Source organism: Accipiter gentilis, chromosome 2 (genome assembly GCF_929443795.1).
Source record: "Accipiter gentilis chromosome 2, bAccGen1.1, whole genome shotgun sequence".
NCBI lineage: Eukaryota > Metazoa > Chordata > Aves > Accipitriformes > Accipitridae > Astur > Astur gentilis.
Window position 1 is genome coordinate 4,857,143 of NC_064881.1, and position 27,604 is coordinate 4,884,746.

The window sequence follows — 27,604 nt, forward strand, 5'->3', positions numbered from 1 at the left end:
GATGCCCTGGCACCTGGAATCCCACGCTAACGGCGAGGCAAGTAGCTGCCTGGGACTCCACTGAGGTCAGATATTTAGTGGCTGGCAAGGGGCAAAGCACTCATGAAAACACATCTGTCTCCCTCCAATAATGAATTACAGGGCAAAGAAAAAGGATTTTAGCTGAAATGTTACTCACCTGGTTGGAGCCACTGTGGCAAAGTGAGTAGGGGTTTGGCCCTTGAAAGGGTAAGTGAATGTAAGTTTTACTATCACATCATTATATTTATGTGGCTAATGGGAATGCTTATTTAACACTCTGGGGTGTGCAGAGAGCGAGCTGGAATAGGCTTTTACTCCTTTTTTTCCTCTGTGACTTCTTAGTCCACGTTGTCCTTATTAATTTCTTTTCATTTTCTTTAACTAAGTGCTCAAAGGCAATTTGCATAAGAGCCCATTATAAATTAGATCTGCTTAATAGTATGCTCATCTCATGGCTATTTAATTTTACTTTCTTGTACGTCTAAATTATATAATTTTGCACTGTCCCCTAGAAGCTAGAACATTTGAAGAGGCATCCACACCAGGGAGAAATGCTATCCTATCCAACTGGAGAATGATGACGTTTCTATTCTTTTTTCAGAGGACCACTTTAACAGTAACAGCCTGCTCTTCTTTTTTGAATACCTCACGTCATTTGGATCCACAGTGACTGAATACCTAGCAATCTTTATAACTCTGCATAACAAAAGTTGGCTCATAAACATAACAGAATACATTTGCAATTTTCAGGAACATATATTATGAAAACCACATTTTAACCAAATACTCTGTTGTAATCTCTTGCTCTCAGTGCTATTATAATTTGTTCTTATCTCTTCCTCCTTACATTTAATTTAAGGTTTCATGTCCATGAGTCTCAGGAATTCCTTGGCACAGACAGTTCCTACGTTATCAGAAGAGGCGTGAATACAATGATTATAAAGCAAAGGCAACAGGGGAAAAATGTATTAAAACTAAAATCTCATTAAACCTTCTATAGAAAAGATATTTATATGGAAGCCAAAATGGCAGAGCAAGAAGGATGTACAGGAGGATGTACTGAAACACCAGTTCTTACGAGAGTTAAAAGAAAATGTTACGTGGCACTTTAAAGAACAGATAAATCCCCGATACTGAGTAGAAGGATGTCAAACCTTTGTGGAAATATTTGCTAAAGATTAAAGAACTGAATCATTTACATGGAGATCAAGACTGTTATTTGAGCATGGAAGCGAAAGAAAAGGTAAGGGCAAGCTCAGAGGGCTAATAAAACATTTAGAAGAAATTGAGATAGACAAGAAGTGGTGAATAGTCTTAAAAGCCGAGTAAAGCATGTGAGGAACAGATGGGAAGGATCTGAAATGATGAGTGAGGTGGTATCATCAGGGAATGCATCAGAGAAAAAAAACAAACCCAAAGCATGGGATCTGCTGTAACCTGCCTGATCAGAGGCAGCACCAGGAGCAGAGATGAAAGCAAATCAGACGTATTACAAAATGAACTAACAGTCACTGGATCTAACCCACGTGGACAAACTGACACATTAACTGGAAAAGAATAAATTGCACAACACCGTGTAGTGCACCGTGTAGTCATGTGCAGGAATGCTACTTATACTAGAGTGAACTCCGGCTTTCCATGCTGCAGATGAGCATGGAGATGATGAGACGTGTAACTAAATGACAGGTGAACAAAAGAGGGTATGTGGGTCACAGGAAACATTGGGGTGAATTAAAAAATGGATGGCTAAGGCTCCAGAAGTCAGTAGCAACACCCTAATCTCTGTTTACCTGAAAAGGAAGTTTTTCCAAGAAAAATAAAACCTGTATTTTTCCCGCTAAACAGGTGATCTACCTACCTAGGAGATTTACACCAGAAGTAGTAATTACACTACAAAACAGAGCTAATACAGTAACTCCCCCGACGTACATAACACACTGGTTGACGGCCTTATGGTGGGTCCAACAGAAGTAGGCCAAAAAACCACAGGCTCTGTCACAGCCTTCTCCCAGCACGTTCAACCCCCACTCCCAAACTCAGGACAATCATCCACCCCGGACCCAGACAGCTCTTGTAGAAATGCTGACATTTTAGAAAAGAAAGGAATAAATAGTTGGGATGGAATATCAAGAGCTGGTGACTCATGGCCAGAAAGCTATATATGTGGGCTGATGGAAACCATCTCCCACATCGCACAACGGCAGGCAGCAAGGGTGAGGCCAGGAGAGCGTGATGCCCAGACTGCGGATGATGGGCCAGGGAGTTTCTGTTTACCATATACCTTCTCCCTCTGCTCTGGTATACCAAAGAGATACAGACAGATAAGAGGAACAGGCTGCAGCCCAAATCTGCACCTTTTCACACAAGGCTGGGCAGGTAAGTGTTTTAAAAGCAATTCTAATACCACGGCAGCCAAACCTCCTGAACCTCTAGGTTGCGTTACACGCTTCACATGTGGCTGAGAGGGGTCTGTCCTTTGCTCTCCAGCTGTTCCCCCACCCCAAACCAGGATCCTCATCCCCACAATCCCCATCACTGTTGACAAAGTGAGGTTCCTCCATCTGGCAGACACCGAAGTTGCTGACACTTCCCAAGACATCGCGTCTATCCCTGACCCTCACAGGAACTGTCTGTGCCAAGGAATTCCTGAGACTCATGGACACGAAACCTTCAATTAGATGTAAGGAGGAAGAGATAAGGCCAAGCGCTCCCTCAAGCCCTTTTGCTACCATACAGACCCGTCTCCAGAGAGCTTAAGTCTTGCGATCCCCAAATAGGCTGTTCCTTCAGCCAAACCACCACCTACAGAGCGGTACCGCAGCCCCTCTCTCCCTCGAGGACCCCGAGACACCTCTCCGGCTGGCTGGCTGGCTCTCTGACTGACCCACCCCGCCTGCCAAGGTAAGGAGATTGGGAGCAGGGGAGGAGGCTGCAGATACCTGTCGCCGTCCCCTCTCATCACGAGAAGCGTTTTGCTTCAGCCGTTCGTGAGGCCATCAGGCAATGAGCAGCTACACGCAACGGCTCACCTGCACGCCTGCTGCTCCATAGCTGCAGCTTGACCACCGGTATTTTCTGCTTTACAATACCATCTCGCCTTGCTCCTTTTTTTTTCAGGCTCGCTCACACACTGGATATACAGAAGAGCAGACTGCAAGCCTTTACACCCCACATCTCCTCCAGTGCTTGGTATCTTGCAAATAAGTCCTTAAAAACTTTTTTAGTTTTCCAGAGCATATCAAAACCACTTTTCCTAAAATAATTTAAACCAATGAAATGTTAAATCCATTATTCATGCAAATACTTTTTCCATCTCTGTTTTTTGTAACCAAGTTTTCTTGGCAATGATAACATTTCACAGAAAAATTAACAAATATTCTCGTTGCTTGCCAAGATAATTTTACTAAGCTTGAATCCAATTTCATTGAGGTACGTTATTTATGTTTTATCTTGAGGGAAGCTGCCTATTAAGTTAGTAGCAACCGTGTCCTTTTGCTTATGATACGGTTATTACCAAGTTATCAGGAGTACCTTTAAGTTATTAGGTGCAATGGCAAATTAAGTACTTTGCGTCATAATTAGCTAATAACTTTTGAATTATATTTTAATCATGTTTAAGATGGTCAGGTTTGCTGTGAGTACAGATAATGGAGGGTAGGAGCAGAACCAGAGTGTTTATCATTCAATACCAAGAGCCAGAAGGTAGCTAAACTGGTGGATGCACAACATCCTAAAGGCCATGATAATCTATATATTCAGAACACTGAACCCCTTCACAGGCAGAAATGTAAAAAAGTAGAACTTGTGTCTCAGGATCATGTTTAAATAAAAAGCAAAAATATATTAGTTCCAACCCACTCTCCTTTAAGCCTGTTAATGTTTCTTAAAAAAGACTTGTTAGCAATACCCATCTTCAAATCCCTATCGACAAACCTGTAAATGCAGATTCCATAAAGACAGAACACTGTTAAAGCAACTTAGAAAAAGCTGCCAGAGCCATTTCCCTTCCAAAAATCTGGATGTTGAAAAAAACTCTGACCAACCAACAAAAAAACCTTCTCAGAATGGGGGAAATCCTTTGATGTATTCCTTCATACATCAAGTTTGCCCCTCAGCTTTCATGAATTTCATTCAAACCACTATTAGCTCTCAGTATTTCCTCTGTACCCTTGAGAAGACTCAGCATCAAAATTCCACATACAAATCACTGGAAATTAGGAAACACTCAGAGATCCTCCATGAAATCCCTTAGAAAAGTAGCTGCAAAATGAGTTGTGCATCCAAAACCAACAGATACCCCAGTTAAGCACGTATATGCTATGTAAGAACTGCTATGATATCACTAACTCTGCCCCCTTCCAGGATGTTGCTTTGGGAACCAGGAATCACATTTTGTATGCCTGGAGCCTGTGCCGCTGTAAGCGACAATCATTGCAATGAAACCATAATGAATCGAGCTTTCCAAGATCTTCACAACTCTGACTACTTGGCCAGAAATCCTGTCTATGTTGTTTTGTTAACTGCTGCCTCCTCTAAGAGAAAGGACAACCCGTTTCCATAGACAGGACAAGAACACACTTGCCCTTCCCTTTGCAAGAGCTGCACAAACTCCTCCTGCACTGCAGCCCATAAAGGCAAGAGACTGTACAACTAACCTCTGCATGCTGTACAGGGGATCCTACGGGGACTGCTCCTCAAGAGAGAAAGCAGCCACTTCCACATTAAAGCCTAAGTAAAAGCTTCTCATTAATGAATAAAATTCAGCGAGAGAATGTGCTTCTAAAACCTTTAGCTGTTAACTGTGGTGAGCCTGTGGCCCCAGAAAACACTGTCCTCCAGAGCCCAGAATGGAATAAAGTATTCCCAAACATCCTCGCTCCTCTGCTCTCAATAAATACCCATGCAAGTCACTTGCGAAGTTCATAACATCCTTCTCAAGTGCAGTTCACGCAGAGGACAACAATTTGCTACTGGTAGCTTGTGCAGCAGAAGCCTGTAAAACAGATTAACAGGTTTCAACCCTGCTGCTGAACTTGGGCTTGGACTGTCACAAGACAAATTTGCGAGGGAAGGTGGAAAGGATGTTCAGCCTGCTTTTTTAAAGCCCCACAAGAATAGACAAAGGAAAAAAAATACACATATAAAGAACGTTATGAAGGTAGTCAACACAAGCTTCACAAGTTAAGATATATCAGATATTAGAGATGCTCCTGCAACTTTTCATTTGCAAATCTCTCTCTCCATGAAAACACTTTAGACTCGATCTTTAATGACCTACTGTTTTCCCACAGCACCCTCAATTCAGCATGCAAGCTGGGTATAAGCCAGGGTTGTACAGTGTAGCAGAGAGTTGCCCACGGGACCCCTGCTCCATCTGTTGGAGGAGTAGGAGAAGGTCTAATGGATGAGGAGGGGCTTGCAGGAAGGGAACGCAGGCAAGGCAGATGGGGGCTGCCCTGGAGAAATAAACTCTGTCCAAGCATGTGCCAGATGTCCTGCACGATGCTACCACTAAGGATGCCCGCCTTACTTTTCTGTGAAGCAAGAAAGTACTACACTAAGGAATGCTGCAAAGAAAGCATGCAAGACTGACTCTTCAGAACAGGACTTGAATAGTACACAGAAAATACAGCCCAAGGACACGTGCTGAACTGAGGAAGAACAGGAGATGCTGATGACCTGTTTAGTAATTAAGCACCACATTTCTCTGCGCACAGCAGCAGGCAATCACGTATTGGAGATGGTATTAGTACACATACACAATGAAGATTACAAACTAAGGTTGCCCTGGCTGCCCTAATAATGTTCTTTTCCTATAAAGCTGACTTTATTTGCAATGAGAGAAGCTGCAAGGCCAGCTACACAATAACATGTTTATTATACTTCTCTCAAACATTTGTGTTTTGCTTTACTACTTTAGTTCACCTGCTTACAGATTCCTCCACCTAGACCGAAAATGCTACTTCCAGGCTAACGTCCTAGATTATAAATTCTTTGAGAAAGGCAATCCAGATAGCATGAGAGCGTACACAACAGAGGCAATGAAGATGTGGGTGTTACAAGCACAGAATTTACTATGAGAAACACAGGTCTGTACACTGCTCTTGTTTTGATTAACTCTAACTTATATACATTACAATTACATTGCTGTGATTCCTAGTGTGGACACACACATGTGCCTACAGAGAGACGTGTTTATACCCGTATAACTAATTTCCATACATTTACATGTTTAACTGCTTCCATGCTAGAGGTTGAAATGATTTAAGTATTTCAGTAACTAGGAAAATCACACCATTAACCAAATTAGTTCATACAAAACCTGTGCGCTAATCAGTTAAGAGGACAGGAAAGTCCACCTACAACAGCTTAGACAGTGGCTCTGAGCAATAAGTAGTGCTTAATGCATAGGTTAGAAATGCCAAAGCCACACCTGCACATTCTGCTGGTGGTGGGGGTGATAAAAAACACACAGATAACATTATTTCCATTGACAAACTTTACATACACAAACCAGCGGCTTTATTGTTTATTAAATTAGATGCTCTCATGGTATAATCACCCCTGCAGCCATACCAAACCTAACAGTATGTTAGATGTATTTCTGTGGAGGAGGTAGAGAGAGAAGAAAGGAAGAGAACTGAGATACACAGCACAGAACCAATATAGCCCCACAAATAGTGGCATAAGGAATAATTAATCCACACATGTGAAAACAGACACTATAATTGCAGCCAGTGAAATCCTCAAAAATACCACATGACAAAACTAAATGTTACATCATGGTGCCTTTAATACACAACAGCCAGGATGTGATTCAGCTGCCTAAATACAGGTGTCTGGTACCACTCGAGATGCTCTAGGGCATCTCTGGGACTCCCGAAGGGCTGAGGGACGGCACAGGAACGCACACTACTGCAGACTCGTGCTCTCCTGGAGCAGCCACAGGAGTCCAGGCAGGAACTGTGCACGGGCACTAGCTGCCCGTGTTGAGGCGACCATATCCCACTCACAAAATGACCAGAAACTAACTGTACCGAAATCCTTATATTAAACAAAGTCTAACACTATTCTTCCTAGATACTCATTTCAATAGAAAATCAGGCTTTATTAAATAAAAAATAACAAATTTATATGATATGAAATTGCGAGCAACAGTTTGTAGGGCTCCTAAAATGTGTAGGACTTTGTAACGTTTTTAATTTAAGTGCTATTTTATCCTGCAGCTCAGGTTACCCTCACACAGAGGACCTGACTGTTCTTAGCTTCTTCCCGAGATGCAGCTTTACCAAAGGAAACACAGATGAGTGTCACCCGAAGTCATATTATACTGCAAGTGTGTTAGGATCCCCATTTCCTGAATGCAGGCAGTCAGCCTCGAGTATTTTAGCAGGGTGTTGAAGCGAGCTGACTCTAGGATCAAGCTGCAGCGAATGGACAGACACAGACCCCTATGGAGGGCAAGCAGCCCAGCCCACCTACATGGGACTGGATCTCATTCTATGTACGCCTCGTGCACCGCTGCACTGGAGATCCTGCAGCTGAAAAATTATGACAGCTCTGTCATGCAGCAACTCATAAATTCTGAACGCAGGCAAACAAGCGGGAAACAACCTGTGGAGAAACAGGCAAGCAAGCATAACTCCATCAGTCTGGAGGATTTACAGTAGTGAGGATACACGTCTTGCATCTGTTGTGATCTTCCCGGTAGAAACCAGCACAACCCAACAGCCAAAATTTCCCTGTGGCAATTCCAGGCTGCTAATAAACAAGGAGTTGCGTACCAAGCTGAGCACTGCTTTTAAACTAGCAGAAAGTTGTTGACCATAGAGCAGACTACTGGTTGAGTTTGTATGTTTTCATTATTTCGTTCACTTAACTTTGAAGCCTTTCTCTAAAAAGACACAACCAAATTTAACTACACTTGGATTGAAATAAGGGTGTAGGGGGGAAGCCATTGCCTACAGGTCTTTCCATACCACATCTGTCCTTGTCCCCAGACACTGGTACCACTGCACAACTCTTGTATCAGTAGATTAAGTTGCAGCTTGCATGAATACTGCAAAAAACCTGATCGACAACCAACGCAGGTATGTATGCCAAAAGGCTATGACTCCCTTACCAACCAGAAGAAAAAAGCTGATGCTTTAGTGAGAAAAATCCTGAATTTCAAAACTACAGGTTTTTTTAGAATAATGCAAGTTCCAATACAGGCATTTTCAGGGACAGAAAACTGTTTCAGAAAGTTCTCCTCCTCTCTGTGCTTGCTGAAAATACAACATGTTACAACCACCTTGCATTTTCAGAAAGTTCTCCTCCTCTCTGTGGTTGCTGAAAATACAACATGTTACAACCACCTTGCATTACCCCCCCCCCCCCCCCCACTTGCGTAGCTGCTTAATACCGATACTTTTTGTTCTTTATCTAAATGTAATAAAATTTTAATTTAGCAGAAATCCAGGTGTTTTGGTAGATTTCTGATTTATTTTTTTCTTGCATCACCACAAGGCATAGATATAATTGTTTTCTACTATCTTTACAGGAGATCTGCAGAACCACATTATCGAATGGTACGGAATCCTGAAAATGATTGGGATAATCAAGAACTGCGCTGTTTCCTCAAAGCCGTGCCTCTCCAGAAGCCACCAGTGTTGTAACAAACAGTTTGGGGCTATGAGATGATTCTGATTATTTTCCATTACCTTCATAAAAACCTACTTCTTCAGAGACAGGCAGAAGCCAATTAGCACAATGAAAGGAAGGAGTCTGGAGAAAGATAATGTCTTAAAACAACCAACTTTGACCATGAAACCAGACCACAAAACTATATTTTCTTGCTAACCACCACATGCACAAAAGTATGTATTTATTTGCATTAACCAAACAGTCCTGTCATAGAAACCTACAGTGCAGTCCTTGGCCACTCACTATTGCACAACTTTTCCTTCTCCAGTGTATACCACAAGATGCCTACCAAAAAAAAAAAAAAAAAAAAATCACAGAAGGTGAAATGGACCCCTGTGCCCAGCTGTAAAGCAGGAGGCAGAGAACCAGCTGCTGAGCACCAGCTTCATGATGGGTTTTAACAGGAGGGAGAAGGCACTGGAGGTCAGATTGGGCTCTGGGATATTACCACTGATCCTGCAGCAATACAGTCAATAGAAAAGCAGCAAGAGGACTGAGATTGGCTTGCAGCTGCCCCTGTCAGATGGTTGCCCCAAGCCCTACTGTGCCCATAAGACCCACTCCATCCCTGCATCCAGCAGCCCACCCAGGGAGAGCTGCGGCTGTGGTGGGCAGCAGCAGCGCAAGGACACAAGCGATCTTTGCTGCCTCTAATTGCCACCAGCCGCTACCTGCCTTGCTTTGATGTTAGAAGTCCTCTGGCAGGGATATGCCCCAGGGATTTACACTGCTGTAAGGAAGGAAGGAGTCTGCCACTGCTACGCCAGTAGTGCAAAGGCAGTTAGCGATGGCTCTGCAGGGATCAGTGAGAAGTGTTGACTAAGACTTGGGCCTCACAAAAGACTGTCAAAAGGAAGGGGTATTTCTCCACTGTGCTTCAAGGGCTGGAAAATCCTCTGCTAAACAATACTGAGGGGTACAGAAACAGCCAGTGTATGACTGCGGCTAGCAGCTCAGGCTTCTTTGCAGGACCAAAGTCAGACAAGACATGTTTGCTCCTTAGAGTCTGTGAACACGGGCAAAATTAAGTTCCACATCTAATTTTGGGAGTGCATCACTGGCTTATTATTTATTATCACCGGACACTTAGACAAGACAAAGAAGGAGTTTCACCTCAACCTCCGAAGCAGGGAAAGCCAACAGGAATGCATTCCTGCTGGCTGAACCGTGTGGAGTCACTTGGTACCGGGGGGGACCGGCTCTCCCCTGTACTACCCCCCCTCCCAGCCCGCTCCCTCACCACCCTGCCATGCCGCCACAAGTGTCCTGTTACTAAGGCATAATAATATTAGGACAGCGATGAGGAAAATAAACTCTCTCTGCTATGATGGATGTGCCCTCATTTCAGACGTACAGTTAATCAGCAATGTGCTACAACAAACTTGACCTTTATCAGGACTAGATTTCACTGACACTTTTTGGGGGGGGACCTCACCCCATTTATTTTGTTCTGTCTGAAGCCTATGCAATTTCTGGCTGATAAAACTTTCATCGCTGCTTACCTTACCCAGCAGAAGCACACTGCGAAGAAAAATATTCAGGCATGCGAGGCCAAGGGATGGAGTCCTTCCTGCGGTCCATCATAGCAACAGAAAGGGCCCTTGGAAAAAGCACTCCCGGAGGAGCTGCAGCCAAGCTGTCCCAATCGGGAACAGCCCAGCACGCCCCGGCAGAGCTTCTGCAGGCTCAGGGACAGGTTTGGAGAACAACATGACTAATTTTTCTTCTTTGAATGAGAACTGCACTACCAGCTTTATGCTTTCTGCATGGTACAGAAGCCTATTATATGTTCTTCATGACTCCTAGGGCCCTTCATGTTTGTCATGTTTTCAGGACTTCATTAATAAAGAGAAGGAAGGAGGACTCACACCTCTGATGTAGCTACTTTCCATTTTAATAGGAAATAAAGTGACCCACATGGAGGCTAAATGCAATTGAAAGTCACAGCCACACCAGCTGTTTCTATTTTCAAACCAATGCTTTGTGCCTTGTAATGATACCAGACAAGCAGTGACTTCCAGTAGCATCCTTTTCACCCCTTCTTTTGTTGAGCCTACCAAGAGAGAAGCATGAAACATACCTGATTAGGGCTTTTATTTCTACTTCCCAAGCAGGAAATTAAATGCTCACCTCGAACCAGACCTCTGCAGTCCAGAGAGCAACATCCATTCAGTTTCAGAGAGCTACACCATTAATCCAAAGCGGAAGCAGGAAAGCGCAATTGTAGCTCTGCTGATGAGTTTATCGGGGTTAGCTACTAAGCAAGAAAAGGCCAGCATGAAAGGCATGGCCCAAGGCCCAGCTTTATGAGACAGCAATATTGGAAACTGGGAAAATGAGAATGCCTGATAAAAAGTGGAGCCTCCAAATACACTTTAGCTACAGAAAAGCAGCAGTTTTTCTCCTCTCCCTTTCCCGTGAGTTAGGTCTTCCACAGAGGAAATACAAGCAGGGAGGCATCTTTCCTGCCACCATTCCCCCAGCTTACATCTTTCCTAGAATTTACCACCGCTTCCCTACTCGTGCATCTCCTTTGCACCAAAAAGGCATACACTGTCACAGGGCTTTCCTCTGCGTGACTCCCTACGGCGTTACTGCAGGGGGGCTGGAAACTGCCACGAGCAGGGGTATGGCACAACACCTTCGTCAGGTTTTGGAAGGCCAGAGGGAAGATTAACATTCAGGGGAGCTCATTCATAGGAAAAGCTAGCAAAGTAAAATTAAACCTTAATATTCTGCAGAGGATGAGGACATTGTTTTTGAGAACGTTAGCAAGACATGAGAAAAACCTATTTAAAAGTCAGACACTGGCATATCAGGAACCAATCATGTGGACAGCAAAATGTCTGGAAAAAGTGAGAGAGGAAAATAAATACAGTCTACATGTTTGAAAAGTACACATGCTAACTGTCTGCTTTTCATATGCTTGATGGTGACTTCAGTCATATGCAGGTGTATCCATGGCACTTGGAGAACAAGCAAATCTTTTTATTGTTTCAAACAGAACACGAGCAGTTTCATATGTGACAACCTCCAAGTATAAAATTAAAAAAAAAACACTACCATTTTTCTAAAACTCTGAAATTATACTGCTAGTAAACTAGAATTTAATAGCAAAAGTGAATAAACAATAGCTTTTGAGGCTGGGGAAATTACCATCATGGCGTTATCTAATCTCTCCCCAGAAGTCAAGAATTATGACTAAACCCTTCCAACACAGACATAGCCTGAAATTCTATGTCAGAAGTATGTCCAATTGCATTTGGCAACCCTTAGTCAAGAGAGAGGCTGACTATAATTGGATGAGTATTTGAAGTGCTTCATTATTCATGTAGGAAGGCTAGGTAAAAAGTGTTTTGTAGTCCCAAGACACTGGAGGGTGTGCGTTATTGGGTAATAACCAATTAGGAACGTTGACAGCGCTCTGCCTTTAGGATCACCCTGGCCAATAAAGCACCTGGGTGTATGTTGTTGTGCAAAGGCACACACCCACTGCCTACTGCTCAGTTTATTTAAGCAGACCTTTCACCAGAGGAAATGGAGGACACCCCAAAGCATGTGCGTTTGACAACTCAGTTGCATTCAGAAATACTGCTTCTTTGTTCCTCCCTTTGCCCTCCAAAAATATATTTTTTCAATAGCACTTCTGAATTATTGATACTATTGGTTATTGGAAACAAATCTGATTTCTTCTCTGTTTTATTGCATATAATCTGCCAAAGAGCAACATCCTTATTATTTTCAGTAAGGAAACACCGACAGCAAAAGATCAGCTCCTAACCACATAAACTGGTAAAAACCACCACTATGCCATTAAGTAAATACTGCAAACTCAGAACACCAGAAATCAAAGATCTTCCTTTCGTGCTAGTAGTCTAAGAAAAACATACGAATCATTAGTACAGGCATGCAAAAGACTTAAAAAATTTCAGTGTTTGAAAACTAACAGTTCTGACACTTGCTCACAGGAACCAGAAATTCAACAGCAATTCAGCTCATGACAGAGCAATCCAACCCCTTTCACTACCTCCTAAAACAAGGCTAGAATGCATTGATGGTACAAACACTGATTTTTCTTTCCTCCTTTATTTTCTTTATCATTGTAATGAAAAAAAATCTGGAAGTTTGTATTCTGATCGGAAGCAAAGCAATTTTGTGCAAGATGCCCAAGAGGGCTTTCATACCTACAAAAGAAACATTCAAAACTTTTCCCAAATTATTTGCTTGTTTCAAACATGTAAAATATGAATTCAATTTGTTATAAGGACGAACATATCAGTTCTTCTGCAGCTCTCATTTTCTGGCTTGTATCTTATTTAGCCTATCCTGTGGCACTGAGAGTACTGCAGCATTTTCTCTGAAATCCCCCAAACGCCACCTCACCCTCTCCCCCATGTATCACAGATGATGATGTTTTGATGAAGCATCACGCACGGGCCCTCAAGATAATGGATTCAGTGGGATACATTTAAAAGATCATTTTTCTCTTTTGTATTGACTGCTTGTGCTGCTCTAAGACAGGAAGGGCTTTCATTTTTTATCTAAGCTGTAAGACCCTGAGGGCCCTCTAAACTGTTTAAGAGGGATCAATTTTCAGATGGGTAGAAGGGGCCCGGCAGACCTTCACAGTTTGGAATGCCTTCTTCCCCTCGGATCGCCGACAAGTTTGGGCGAACTGAAAACCAGCTCCCAGCGGAGCTGCTCTCTGGCATGGCACCGCTTCCTACTGTTTAGGATTTGTGGTTAGCATTTGCACAGAACTGTAATTTATAGTATGCATACACAGAACAAAATAAGAAAAAAAAGTTTTGCAGAAGCAAAATAATCACTACTGCTGATGCAGATAAACAGCAATAGAGCTGCTAAGCAAAGCAGTCCTTGGCACTGGTGTAGCGGCAGGAAACCATTACCCCGTGACAAGGGTTTAATACACTGACATTGTTGCAATTACATCCAGGCAACCTAACAAAACAAATTCATTGTATGGCAGAAAATATTTCCAATTCAACATTGCAACATTTATTTTTTAATTACAGCACAAAGAAGACTTTTGGGGTGTGGAAGGACGTAATCCATCATTTGCTCTGAAGTGACACACTTATGGCAAATGCTGTGTATTATAACTTTCTATGCCACAATAAGTAACTACAAGCAATTTCTTAGGCAAGGAATGCAAAGGGTTTGGGTGTGGTCCTGGGAGATGCTGCTTATCCCTCCATCTCCCTCCATGTCAGCGGGAGCTGAAGGCAAGCCACATGTTGCTGCACTGGGACTTCAATCACTCCTCCTGTTTCATGCATGTGTCATACAGCTTGTGACAGCTCTCTACCTGCAACGCGTCTCATATGAAAAGAGTTTTTACCGTTCAAATTTGGCCTGCGTGAGAACACAAATACAATTTTTAATTAAAAGGAATAGTATTTTAATAGGTCACTTAAAGAACAATTATGTCTACCATTTGACTGACAGGCATGTCACATGTTAACATGAAAATGCCACCGGGGTCTAAGAGGTAGTATTAATCTTTACCTTTACTAACTGATGAACTGCTGAAGTATACCCCATTGCATTTAACACTGCTTTGCTCAACCATCTCATCTTAGGAACAAAACCCCTGCATCTTTCTACTAGTCTTCCGTTTCACCTTTTTTAATCCTTCACAAACACAAAGTTTCTGATTCACAGAAACTGAATTGCCAATGTTGCTCTCCTTCACTGAGTGCCTGTTCTGCAAAATGCAGTGGTGTGTAGAAATATAAAAGATAGGTCTTCAGTAATTAGCTTGGGTACCAGACGCGGCACAGCTGAGTTAGCTGGAAGCAGGATAAACGAGTCCAGGTGGAGCACTGCGTTATATTGCTTGGAGCATCTGAGCTAGCCCAAGTGTCTACGCGCTGTGGAAGGACTGGGTGGGAAGGTCACTGTGAGACCACTGCTTTCCTAAAGGTGTGCCCCTACAAAGCATGCCACAAGAAGTAGCTACAAGCTCAGCTTAAATGCTTTCAAACTGTTGCAGGAATCCCTTGGTTCTCTGAAGCAGGCAGAAAGTGCCTTGAAAGTGCCTAGAAAATTGTCCAAATGAGGTGTAGAGACAACTGGGCTGGAGGAGTCCTACAGATATAAGCTAATGTACACATTAGAGTTGGAAATAGTTTATTTTTATTACTGATTCAAAGACTCAATGAAGGAGATCAATGAGTCTCAAAGCATCCTTCCAACTGATGTCATTAAGTATGAAAGCGTCATCTGCGGTATCTATAAAATATGCTGGCTGCTTAACTACTCAAAGAAAGCTCACCATTAACAGAAGCCAGAAAACCAAGGATGTGTGGGGACAAAGGGACAAGCAAGCAAGTGGAGTGCCTTGATCAGGTCAGGTGAAGATCACTTGTGACCTCTGTGAGCTCTGACTCCTTCCAACAGAGACAAAAAAGTATAGGTGAAAAAGAAATTAAGACAATGCAATGAGGGAATTCAGATGATAGAAGTAGGGTCAATGCTCAGAGCAGAATGGGAACAGAAAAAAAAGATACTGAAGGTGCAGAAGTCAGAGAAAGCAACATCCTGAGAGCTGTAGACTAAGGGGAAAGAAAGACTGAGAACAACTGACAAAGGAGAAATAAAGCTTGCCAGATGACAGTTATGACATGACCACATTTGAATAAACGGCAAACCAGTTAAGTTAGAGGACACATCCACGTAACAGGAACTGGTGATGTTCCCCTGCCCAGCACAGCATTTATGTGTTATTTGCATTAAAATGAGTACAGATAACCATTGGGTCCTAAGCAGTTTTCACTGTTTCCTGTGCAACCTTTGTAAATACATCCCCAAATGGCAAACAGACTTGTATACATGAAACCCAGCCAGAAGGTTGATCATTACCAGAAGGAAGACAGACAGAAATTGGAATCTATATCCTAAAGCTCCAAACACACCCAAGAGGTGGCCGGGTGTTGACAGTAAAACTGGAAGCCAAATGTTTACTTCTGCAATTACGTACGTACTAGATGCCAATTTGCTTAGCAACTACATTGCAAATTATGAAAGACCAATGAAGTACAAACAGCTCATGTGGGAGCAGGATGAGAACCTAGTGCTAACATACAGAGGTTCCCGAGTGCAAGGACTGAGTACAGCAAAAGGCAACTGAATCTCAAAACTATGGTTCAAACCTGGACCCTATCAGGAATGACCGATAAGCAGAATGCTTCAGTGCCACCTCAGTTTCTGATGGGCTTTTTCTTATCAGATCAGCAAAACCCATAGACTCAGCACTCTTTTTTTCCTTCCCAAGTATTTTCTTGGTCAGTCAGAATAAGAAATACTGCTTGGGTGCCTTCAGCCTGGTTTATGAAGCCATGCTACTGAGTAGAAAAGTGCAAACACTACAACAACAAGCTGTTCCTCACTGACAAATTTCCACCCACAGAGCTAGTATCAATCAGCCTTTGCAATGAAAGGATTTCTCGGAGCACAGACCCTTCAACTAGTTATTGACAACCTTCCCTCTCCCTGACTTACAGGTTGATCTAACCCATACAACCTCATGCAAGCCTACTGGGAAAGGGATCTATGAACCATACTGACGATATGGATTTTCTTCTTTCGCCTCAAGAAAAATGTTTGTTACTTCAGAGGACTACTAGCCTCAGAAATAAGGAGCTGAAGCCTTTAGCTTTGTAACACTCCTGAATGTAGAAATTTATTCCCCCGAATATTTCCATCCACGCTGTCATAGCCATGCAGCCATAGATAAGCATGGCATGAATCCCACAATAAAGCCTGCACATCTACTTTCTCTGGGTCTGTGTATGTGCAAAGAGTACTCTAACAATCCACTATCTTGGTTTTGCCGTCATTCTACACATTTGAGGGCACAGGCATTGAACAAGTAGAAAACACTGCTTTTTATCCTCCAAATAAATAACACACAAAACCACTTTTACTGACACTTAGAATGGGTAGACATCAACTCCATGGCCCCTTTCAGTGATGACTTGCCACCAGTTACTACTGACCGCAGAATGTGAGAACCTGCTAATCTGATCATGCTATTTCTTTCACCTAGTCACCAGCCACCAGCAACACCAACGACTTGCTGACCTTGCAACTTAGACATATTACACGACTAAAATTCAGAAAATACTCACTTCTACTGAGGCGACAGTGATGGCTGACCTGTGGTGATCATTAATTGAGGCAAAATTAGGTCAATATATACCCTGAGTTCAATATACACACCTAGAGATACAATTAATCTTGGTTCAGCCAGGACCAGAAAATACCCCTCTGAGCTCTTTACTGACAGATGCGTGTTACAAAAGATTTCTCCTTACAGTATTAGTTGTGTAAATTTTCTCAATTTCTTGAAATAGGCATAAAGTACACTATAATTCACACTTCTGCTTCTATTTCCCCACCCAAGTTTGTATATGGGGTTACACCAGCCAGAACAACTGTACTGTGTAACTGTACTGAGAGTCTGGTCCTTGTGAGTCAACATTTCATTTTTCACAAATACATGCTACTGATGATACTAACGTCATCAACTGTTTATCTCAGTTACTGGCATCTATAAATATTTATGCTTAGAGATAGTAATCTTTTACACTTTCAGTCATCATCCCAAAGCATTTTACAAATTGCTTTTTTGTTAACCTTGGTAGGAAGCAACCAAAGCTCAAAGTTAAATCAGTTATCTTGGGTCACAGAATAGGTCAGTGAGAGAGTCAATGTATTTCCCTATCCCAAGCCCTCCCTTCCCCTTGCCACAAGACCATGCAGCAATCCAATGATGAAATATAAAAGGTGAATAACTAGATGAGCAAGCCAGGATAGGTAATAAAGATTAAATTGAGCCTCTGCCAACTTCTGCCTATCCCCCCCCCTGCCAGGAATGTTACTAAATACTAAAAAACTGGACCACTCACACTTAACACAGCTGGCTGAGCTAGCACATAGCAATATTGGAAACTCTCACGGAAGCTTGCTCTTTACAATTTGCAACACAATGTTTGTTCTCAAAAGTTCAAGCCTGTTGTAGTCTTTAGCTACTACAGCGTCATGGCTATTAAAGAACCGCCACCTCATGGGGCTTTAATGTTGCTACTCTAGAAAGATCACCAAATACCTCTACAGATACAGGTGTGCCCTTCAGGAACATGAATTCAAAAAAGGAGAGTGGAAATAAAGATATACTAACACCTGTTCTGCTAATATTTGCTTAAAAAAAAAAATCCTCAAATGCTTATTAGTTAGAAAACTTTGGATTTATCTCTTTAAACAATTAGCATCACATGGCAGCAGGTTGAGAGGTACTATCCAAGGTGAGTAGGAAACGTGTGATGGGGCTGCTCTTGTGGAGACATTACAGAGGGAGTGAGTCCTATGCAAAGTGCAGACCTCCCCCCCTCCAACAGACCTCCTACTGAATCAGAAGTCTCTAGCGTGGTGTTGCAACCTGCAGAAGTTTGAACTAAGGGCCACGTTGGTGTCTTATTTTGGAACGGGGCACCGTCTACAGACAACAGAAACCACCAAAGCTCTGAAACAGGTAAACAGTGCTAACCTGCCTAATTCATAGCATGTCCTTGGAGGTCCACCAAGGCTTTCTCGCAAACTGTCAAAGGCAGCCAAGGACAGTCTGGGCATTGTCCGAAGTAATTCTGTGCTCTTGATGCAAAATAAAACCTTAGCAACCAAAAAAATGCCAGTGTCCTAAGTGGATCCAAGTGTGTGAAATTTAATTTCCCTGAGGGCTGAGAGTGAAGATTGGGCAAGAAAACTGGGACACGAATGGATTGGTTCATATGAAAACCTGAAACAGCCCTGGGCAGAAATTTGGAAGTATTGTGAAATACCATATAAGAAGAATCCATCTTCATATGCAGGGAGTAACTCAAGATAGGAGATGTAGCAATGCAAACAGATACCCCAAAAGGTTCTACAAAGAGATGTATACAAGGTTCTTAATGAAATCTTCCCATTCTATGGTGGGAATACAGGATGTGGCAATCCAATGCCATGGTGTTATGCAAATACTTGCACCAGATGACTTGGACGGAACTAATTAAAAGCCTAGGTGCTTTGAACCCATGAGATAGACAGCACTGCTGATATTGCTGATATCAGAGATATCAGACAACTGATGCTCATATGATCAAAGTTAAACATCTTCCCATTCAGTTCTGATAATCAGTTGAGGTTGTCTTAGCCTGGTGCACAATAACTTTTGGTAGATACCATACAGACAGCGTTAAGGCTGAGAGATGTAGGAATGCTGACTCCAAGCAAAGGGTTCGATCCTACTGCAAGTTGATAATGCACTGAGAGAAGGAGAGTAGGCTGCTCAGGTTCAAATGTCAGAACTAACAGGCCTGTGCTTCCTCTGCTTATAATCATAAATCCTAAAACCTCAACCCATTTTCCACGTTTTCTCTGGTGACCATCAGGAACAATGGGACAGCATGCATGTGCCTCAGCTCTCAGGGTAGAAAGGCTCTTTTAGCAGATCCTCATCTTGTATCCATCTTCCCTGGAATAAAAAAATTGAGGCTTTTTCTGGGTGGTGAAAAGCTGACCTATTTTTTAAAAAAAATCTTCATTTGCAAAAAACAAAATAATAATAAAAAATAGTGCACCCAAATATTTAATGGATAACTTTGTGTTGCCAGGTATCATCCTGCAGATATGGTAACATAAAATAAACTGAAGGACGTTGGGAAGAGGAGGGCATGATCTAGTTCAAACCAGAACAAATTCCAAAACAACAAAACTCCTCGCAGAATAGAAACAATTTCTTTGGTTGATTCACATGCACATAGGAAAAACTATCAGTCGACAACTGAGTAACAGGAGGAACATTCTGTGTATGGGTGAATGCATCAAGGTCTACAGTCTTGGTGGAGAGAGCTGCACAAAAGGACACCTGCCCCCTCCTCAGGCATTTAAAGAAAATTACTATTTCTTTCAGCAGACTGACCTTACATTAGGTCTTCTTGGTAGGTATAGTGATTCAAATTGCCTCTTGAAGCTTAAGTCTGGCAAACTGTTTTATTCAGCTGCATGAGATCATGTCTGAGGCATGGTCTCACTGGTGTCTTGGGAGAACCTGAAGCCTGTTGATGAGATAAAATAATCATATGGGGTCTTCCTTGTGAAAACAGTGGGTTCTGCCTGCTCTGGAATATAACTGGGCTCCTTTGAATTCTATGCTACTGGATTTTTAAATGAATTTGGGGGAGGAGGTTGCAGTTTAGCATTATTTCAGCTTCAGAATTTAAAATTCTAGGATGACTCAATTCAAACCATCTATTAGATAAGCTGCTTGTCTGTTGGATTGCTTCACTGTGTCAGCCTTTGGCCAGAACACAGATAGGCTCTGATTCCTTGGGTTCTTCAATCACAAGAGCATTTGAGAGAAGCCCTCAGTGGTCTTTCCATAACAAAGGGCAGGGACCCAGCATCAGTAGCAAGATGCTTTTATAGTCACATCTGGATTTCTTTGGAGGAATGAATGGATACCCATCAGTAGGCATTTTACATATCAAGGCACAAACCAGGTTGGGAGATCTAACAAAAGAATTACAGAAAATGAGCCCTGTGAGCTACAAGTCTTTACCTGATATCATTCAAGGAACCATTTTTTAAAGTACTCTTTCTACTTCCTACTCTACTGTCCAGGAAAGAGAAAGTAAGAGAGGCGCAAGATGAGATGCTATTGAACCCAAAAGGAGAAGGAAGAGTACACTTGCTCCAAAGCAGAGACTGCTCTATCAGGATAGCCCTCCTTCACACCAGCAAGTCACAGTGACTCCAAAGCTGCTGGTTTGGATATCACCCTTTCAATCTCACAAAGAAAGATGACTCTGGTACCTGGCCCACAGATGAAAGGTTCATTTTAGGCTTCTGGCCCTTAGACTACACGTAATACGAGTCAGAAGCCTAATGACTTTCATGTCTCAACCTGTTAGATGCTGGAGCCTGCAACCTATGCCTTGACTCATCCCTGGAGCAGTGCTCTTTCAGGCAAGATAATCAAGACCTTATTTTTCATAGACAATACTTCGTATGACAGTAAGACTCAGGAGGCTTCAGCTGGCCCAAGGATATCTGTGAGACCCTGCCTTAGTTTTGATCTCATTCACATATGTGGTATTGGCAGAAAAAAAAAAAACCATACAAGAAATGTTGACCAACACCTTGGATTAACTAACAAAGTTAGTCTGCAGATATAGACTGACCAGATCAGGCTACGAGGAACAATTTGTATTAAGGTCCAAATATTACAGCATAATTTGTACCCAGCACCCACCATATATATACACACACCCACACCCCCATACACACACACCCCCCCATTGGAAAAAAAAGGTTAAGGTAAAAATTCACAGACAAAACCCAAACGACTATATTGTGATTGCCAGCTTATTGCTTCATGTCATTGTCTTGACATCCAAACGAGTTTAATAACTGCTCCTTTGAAGCTGTTAATGTTAAAAAAAAAAAAATATCTCAAGTTTTGGAAGTGGCTGGGAATTCCAGGTTCTAACAGCTAGGCTAGAAATATTCACTCATCAAGGGGTTCAAAAGACATTGTAAGAACTGAAACACAAACGCATGTCAGAACGACTTGAAACAGAATGACTATAACTCAGAGTTTGGGTTTTCTTTCAATTATGTTTGAAGAGCTTTAAAATGTTTAATTTATTAAACAGGCTTTGATACTACAGGCATAGCTTCCACTTTCAAGTGCTACAATGGCTCAATTGAACACAGAATACATTAAGCTTAAATTCCACTGCCACCATACACACTTATGAAAGACATTTTAGTGTTTCTTCACTTAAACTAATATGCTGTCCAGGTAAATTTGGCATGGAAACAGAAGCTGCATATATTAATAGCAGCAGCCTCTCATACTGCACACACACCAGTTTCAGACACCATCACTACTCCAGCTACTGAAAAAACGTTAAGTAATCACAACTCCTAGTAGCTGAACACAAGCAGGTCCTAAAAAAGTTCCCCAAAACTATAGATTTGTTTTTTGAAGAACAGTTCAAGTTTTTCCAGACATTTCTTCAATCTCTCCTGGCAGGCCTGTGCTTTGGCATGGCTTCTATTACTTCCCTCTGACTGCCCTTCCTTGAGGAGGTTGTTGTAAGAAAAGCCATGTGCCCAGCTGTTTCTTTTTCATATGCCTTTATTTACTGGTCTCTTCCTCTAGCCCTTGTCAGCTGCACTACTCCAGTCCCACCTAAAACCACGTAGGCAATGCTGCAGAGGCAGCAGTCCCAGTGAAACCCACGCTTAGAACAAAATCACATCCCATGAAGTGTGTCTTGTACCCTTTGGAAAGGCGGGTCAGAGTGGTGGGATCAAGAAACTCAGAAACTCCCCCCCGTGTGGAAAGACCATGAAGGTAACACCGCCTTCCTTTTAGAGCAGGATCAGGCAGCAAAGGGCAAGGTAATAGACTAATACCATAGACACAATCAACACCTGCTAACTGATACCCAACTGTTAGAATTACAATATCACTACAGCGTCCATCTGCCATCACCACCATGTAATATCCACACACACTATTTTCAATGCACTGTTGTTTTCTTAAAGATGCACTCTTATTTCATCTACTCTACATACACCACTTGCTCATGCATGCAGAAGTTTTCCAACTGCTTAATACCAGTAAGCTACCAGAGTCACAAATGTTTCATTCAGAAGGTACGTGAGAGTTAAGAGTCTAATTATTTGAAAAGTCCTAAGACTCTATAAAAAGTATTCAGTTAATGCTGTCCTATATTTTGTTACATTCAACCTTGCCTTTACCTCAAGTGACACATTCAAGATTACACGTTGATAGTACAGGAGAGCGGTTACTCCTCCAAAAGAAACAACACAAATACCCCAACACCCCCACCTTTGGACTTAAATGCAGTATCGCTACAGTTTTTGAATGTAATAAACCACAGAACGGGTGGCTTGGCATAAAACCAGAATTCTAGGTGGTAGAAAGTAAGTGCTCTTTACCATCGACTTCGTTTCAGTACATACGCATCGGGATTTGCAGAAGTGCCATTTGTCTGAAACAGTGGAGCGGGGAAAGAAAAGTCAGTCTCTAACCTCCTACGAACACAGGAACCTAATTTAATTTTGAAACAAAAGGAACTAAATTTATCATTCTAAGACAGCCCCAGGACGTCCAAGCATGAAATGGAAGAAAAGGAGTTGCCAAAGACATGCAGAACAAGCTTTTTAAAGTTACCTGGAATCAGGATATTTTGTAAGCGTGGCCAAGCTGCTGGTATACATGTGCCCACCCACATCAATGTGAACTGGTGCGTTGGATTTTGTGAGCTGTGCTGGAGTGGGGATGCCTTGATTGTTCAATGGAGATGCAGGGGATCTAGTGATCAGAGGTCTTGACATATTGGGCCGACTGTCCTGTGAAGAGATAGACCTGGGTTAATGATCTCCTTAAACACCTCACAGAAACCCACAGTCTCGAGTCAATAGCATTGTCTCATAGTCTCACCTTATGATTTTTATCTTATTAAAGCACAGACAAATTATTTGGCAGTTTTTAAAATCAACCCAGCTCCAAGAGTCTTAACTGGCTAAGTTTAAAATATGTAAAGTGGGGCAAAATCAGTGATAAAACCCACAAAGTAGAAATCACGTTCAATAAAACAAGTTCTTCCTGAACACTGCTCGTGACAGACAACCCATACCAAAAAAAAAAAAAGTCATTCTCGTATTTAAGAGGTGACAAAGGCTCTGACAGAAAGAGCTGCAGACAGAAAGACCCAGAACAATTACTATTTTCCTTAATTAAGATGACCCCAGGTAGACTTTCTGTTCCTTCCCAAGCCCTCCGTCGCTGCCGTACAGTCAGAACAGAAATACAAACCCTCAACTCCTCCATCCTGCACACTCTTCTCTCGAATTCCCAATTCACATAGCACGGAAACAGAAGCAGAAACACCTGGACTAGTCAACTGCTCATGGACTGCAGACCACTGGACATCGACAGCCTTTGAGAAAGACATTTTCCATTTAAAAGTTATACGTATGGCGACAGATGCCCCCGCGTGCCCCGCATAGGCTGCAGGTCTGAGCGACTTCCCGAGGCAGGCGAGCTCCGACAGCGGAGCGGGAGCGATGCTTTGCTGATGAAACCAACTTTTAGTCACAAAGGAAGAGATGTAACGCCAGCAAAGAGCAGACACAGCCTGCGCGCGCGGCGGGTGGGGCAGGGCAGGGCGATTTGCTGGAGCCAGTAAGGCAGGCTGCATTCAAAGTTGGGGATTAAAATAGAAATGCATTCGAGAGCGGTTTTGAGACAACCCCGCTTTTGACTGAAGGAAAGCTCCATACAGGGTGGAATCTTATACTGAGAACTAAAAGCCCTTGCAAATTACTTAGTTTTACATTTAAAAGGTAAGCAAAGCAGCGAGAAGTCAGATACACTTCATCACAAAACTCTCTTTGTTCTTTCGACACGTCTTTCAGCTGTAAACATCTCCGCAGAGCCGGGCAGCAAACCTCGCAGAAGCGGAGCACGGCCGTGAGAGAGAGTTACGGGGTATTTGGACTAGCAAAGTCCGCCGCCAACATCATTTCTCCATTTTTCATGGCTGTTAACAGACTCAAACCATAAAGGCAACATGAGCCAGGTAAATGTCTAACTGAAATGATTTACAGGCCAAAGTTGCGCAATAAATCCAAGTAATATGTAACAAAAGGCACCTATAAACCACAAGGTACTTAGCTAATTTTCTTTCATACGCAAAAGCAAGCTTAGGTCAAATACTGATAAAAACGAAGGGGATGAAGAAAAACATCTAGTTTGGGTGTTGGGGGGGAGGGTTGGGTTTCTTCTGTTTCTTTATAAGCAGAAGTTAATATAAATCTGCAGAAATACCACGCTTAATCACTACGATTGCTTGAGGAGGCGCCTGCAGCATAATGAAGACAAGTCCAGACAAAATAAGGTACACACGCTATGCAAAACTAATGTCTGCTATAAATGCTATGTGGTACAACCACCACCCAAGATGCTACTGATCTGCAGTATGATATTTAGCAAAATAATGAAGAAAAAATTAAAAACAACTGGAAAGGTGAAAGTAAGAAGGCAAGGAGTGATACAAACTGGGGGCAAAAAGAGCCCCCACGCATTGGACGATTAGCAGGAGGAAAGCAGCGGGTGTGAGGAAGGGAACACGTTTCAGTGCTTAAAAGCAGACAAACAGTTTGAAAAAAATAAAATAAAATCATCAACAAAGGCTGGGACTAAAACGCAAAACAAATTCTGTAACTTGTATGAGGAAGACACCACAACCTCCCTTAGCAGGATCCTCTCTGGCAGAAAGACACAGCCCTGTTGCAATTTAGCACACTGCAGCACCACCGAGTCTGTAATAGTTTTTCAATTGGACACATTCTCCTGTATACCCTGCCTGGGGCTGCTCGGGAGAAAATGAACAGATTTGCAGGGTTAATATTGTAGTTAGGCTGGGACCTCATTCAGCACAGCTGCGATAGTGCCGGCTGTGTGGAATGGTAGAAGAATGTGTAGCGTAAACATCACTGCCAGGATGGGAGATAGGTCAAAGGAAACCAGTTTCCAAAAATGAGATGTAAGCAAGCGGCCATTTACACAGTCTACCTACTAAAATTCCCCCCAAATAAAAACGCTTTATAATAAAACCTTTTGCTATCTTATTTCACCCTCCTTCTTTTCAACACTTCCCCTTCAAGTTACCTGCATTTATTGTGCCTCAAGAAACAACACCCATCTGCTCAATGTTTAGGTATTAAATACAATAATGCTAACTTTGCTCCAGCCTTAGCTCACAAAGCGCATTTCCCTCGATAAAACCAGTTCACTACTGTTTTGGAGACCACTTTGAAATTAGGCAATGGTATTTCTACTGCAGTTGCCCCAGAGAAATTAAAGCAGAAATGGGATTCAGAGAACCAAGTGCTTAAGAGAACAGTTTCTTTTATGTGGCAGAACCCACGAGCGCAGCCACAGCACAGAACATCACCGTCCAGTGGGTACGGCATTAAGACCACTCTGACATTAAACACATCAGAGTTAAACAATTGCATTAGTTAAATCACTGTATTGGTTCAGCTATGGAAAGGATAACACAGGGATAAAGAGTCTCTCTGAAGAAATACATGGCTCGCGTTGGATTATTGCAAACACGGAAGGGGACAAGCTTAGGTAAAAATGGTTAGAACAAGGCACTGCTGGTAAATTAAGCTTCTACTACCTAAAGTGATTACAAATATAATTCCTTAGAAACAATTACAAGAGGAGAGAAGGGAGTCATAGCAACTAAACTTAATGGGATCCAGCAAGCTATCTAGAACAGCTGATGACAAAAAAGGACCAAAAAGCTCTTCAGAAGCCTTCTTTGGTGTGCTTGGTGTCAGGCAGGTGAGACTTGCACCCAGGAAGGGTTTATAGCTCAGCCATGGCTGTTCCCACACAGGAGATCACAGAGGTTGTCATCTACCTCAGGATTCCGCACCAACTTTATTCACGAGTGGGACATGCATCACAGCTAGTGCCTGCGCAGGCTGGATGGGCAGCGACCTTCCTGATCTGTCAACAGTCCGTTTTTCACTTGGCACCTTTTCTTTTCAAACATTTTAATATTTACCCTACAAAAAGTAAATAAGACCAGGAAATCCCAGGTTTTACAACAGCTCCTGTGGACCAAAATACTTCAAATACCTCGTAAAACATTTATCATTATTAGTACTCAAAGATTTCCCGCCCCCCCAACAACTTTTCAAAAAAATGAGTTCTGATCTCCAATCAGAATTAATTTCCTACTGAAACTACATACTCAAAAGTGCTAAAATCTGTGTGCTAGGCAGGTTAAAGGCATTTAGGTTGTACAAAAGTTTTCAGTTTTGGTTCAGCACACAAAACCACTGCTCTATTACAGCAGTTTGGGGCTCCTCCACTTTCTTGCTGATATTTGGAAGGAGTCTTTCAACAATGAGCAGTTTGTAGGCCCAGGTCTTTTGAGTATATCTGAACCTGCTTCTCATTTTCTGCTCTAGGCAAGCCCTCCCCTAGGCTCAACAGAAGCAAAAGCAGCCCTGCCTGAACTCCTCCCTGGGATTTACAAAAATCCTTATGATTTAGAAGTCTTTCTACCAAAGGGGATTAAGGATCATGGAGGAGGGCTTTCAGATCTCTTTTCCTCCCTGCCTTTTTCTTCTACACCACCTTCTCCCCAACTCCATTTGAGAATATTGTTAAAGAATAAGCCTTTACATCTACGTTGAGAAAACACAGTAGCTGTAGGGCTGAGATGCACAGCCATGCAACTGGTCTACCAAAGAACAACAACATAGGAACCACGTCCGTCTTCTGGTAGCAAGTGGAAAAAGTAAGCGATATCTGAAGAAAGCAAGTGATTACAAAGTGCTAAGTGTACAAAAATCAGAGAGACAGGAGGCTTTCTCCTCCCCTCAAAATATTCACTCACTTTAGACTGCTATGATTAGCAGTGGTTTCAGAAGTGTTATTTACACTCTGTGGTCTTGAGTAAAGTCATTCCAGTTCCCTCCTTAAGCCAGAAACCTCAACAAAAACCATGTCACTACAAGACAACCCGAGCTCACTCACAGGAGGACTGACATTCAAGCACAAAACATCTACTTGACTCACTGGACAGTGGGGACCATTTTGGGTTGCAGGTCAAGACAGTGCTGGCTGGGGTTATTATAGCCAACATCTTCCCTGTGAGCCAGCCTAGCTCAAGCAGGAGTGTATATGTATATATGCTATTCAATATACTGTAGCTCTAGCCTTTGTATCAAATTCTAAAATTATCAGATGCTCCCTGTCACAGCCCAAGCA

At 42.5% G+C, this 27,604-nt stretch overlaps 1 protein-coding gene across 9 annotated transcripts in view; it reads right to left on the reverse strand.

Moving 5' to 3' along the window:
• Window positions 1-27,604, reverse strand: part of KCTD1 (potassium channel tetramerization domain containing 1) — a 105,670-nt gene that overhangs the window by 13,679 nt on the left and 64,387 nt on the right. For 8 of the 9 annotated variants that reach the window (XM_049821052.1, XM_049821035.1, XM_049821062.1 and 5 more), the window contains one exon: window positions 22,979-23,157. In XM_049821052.1, the coding sequence (XP_049677009.1) occupies window positions 22,979-23,142 (164 nt within the window). In that variant the 5' untranslated portion in view covers window positions 23,143-23,157. Of the gene's footprint in view, window positions 1-22,978; window positions 23,158-23,623; window positions 23,681-27,604 lie in introns of those variants that run through there. The other variant, XM_049821026.1, reaches the window with a different exon arrangement.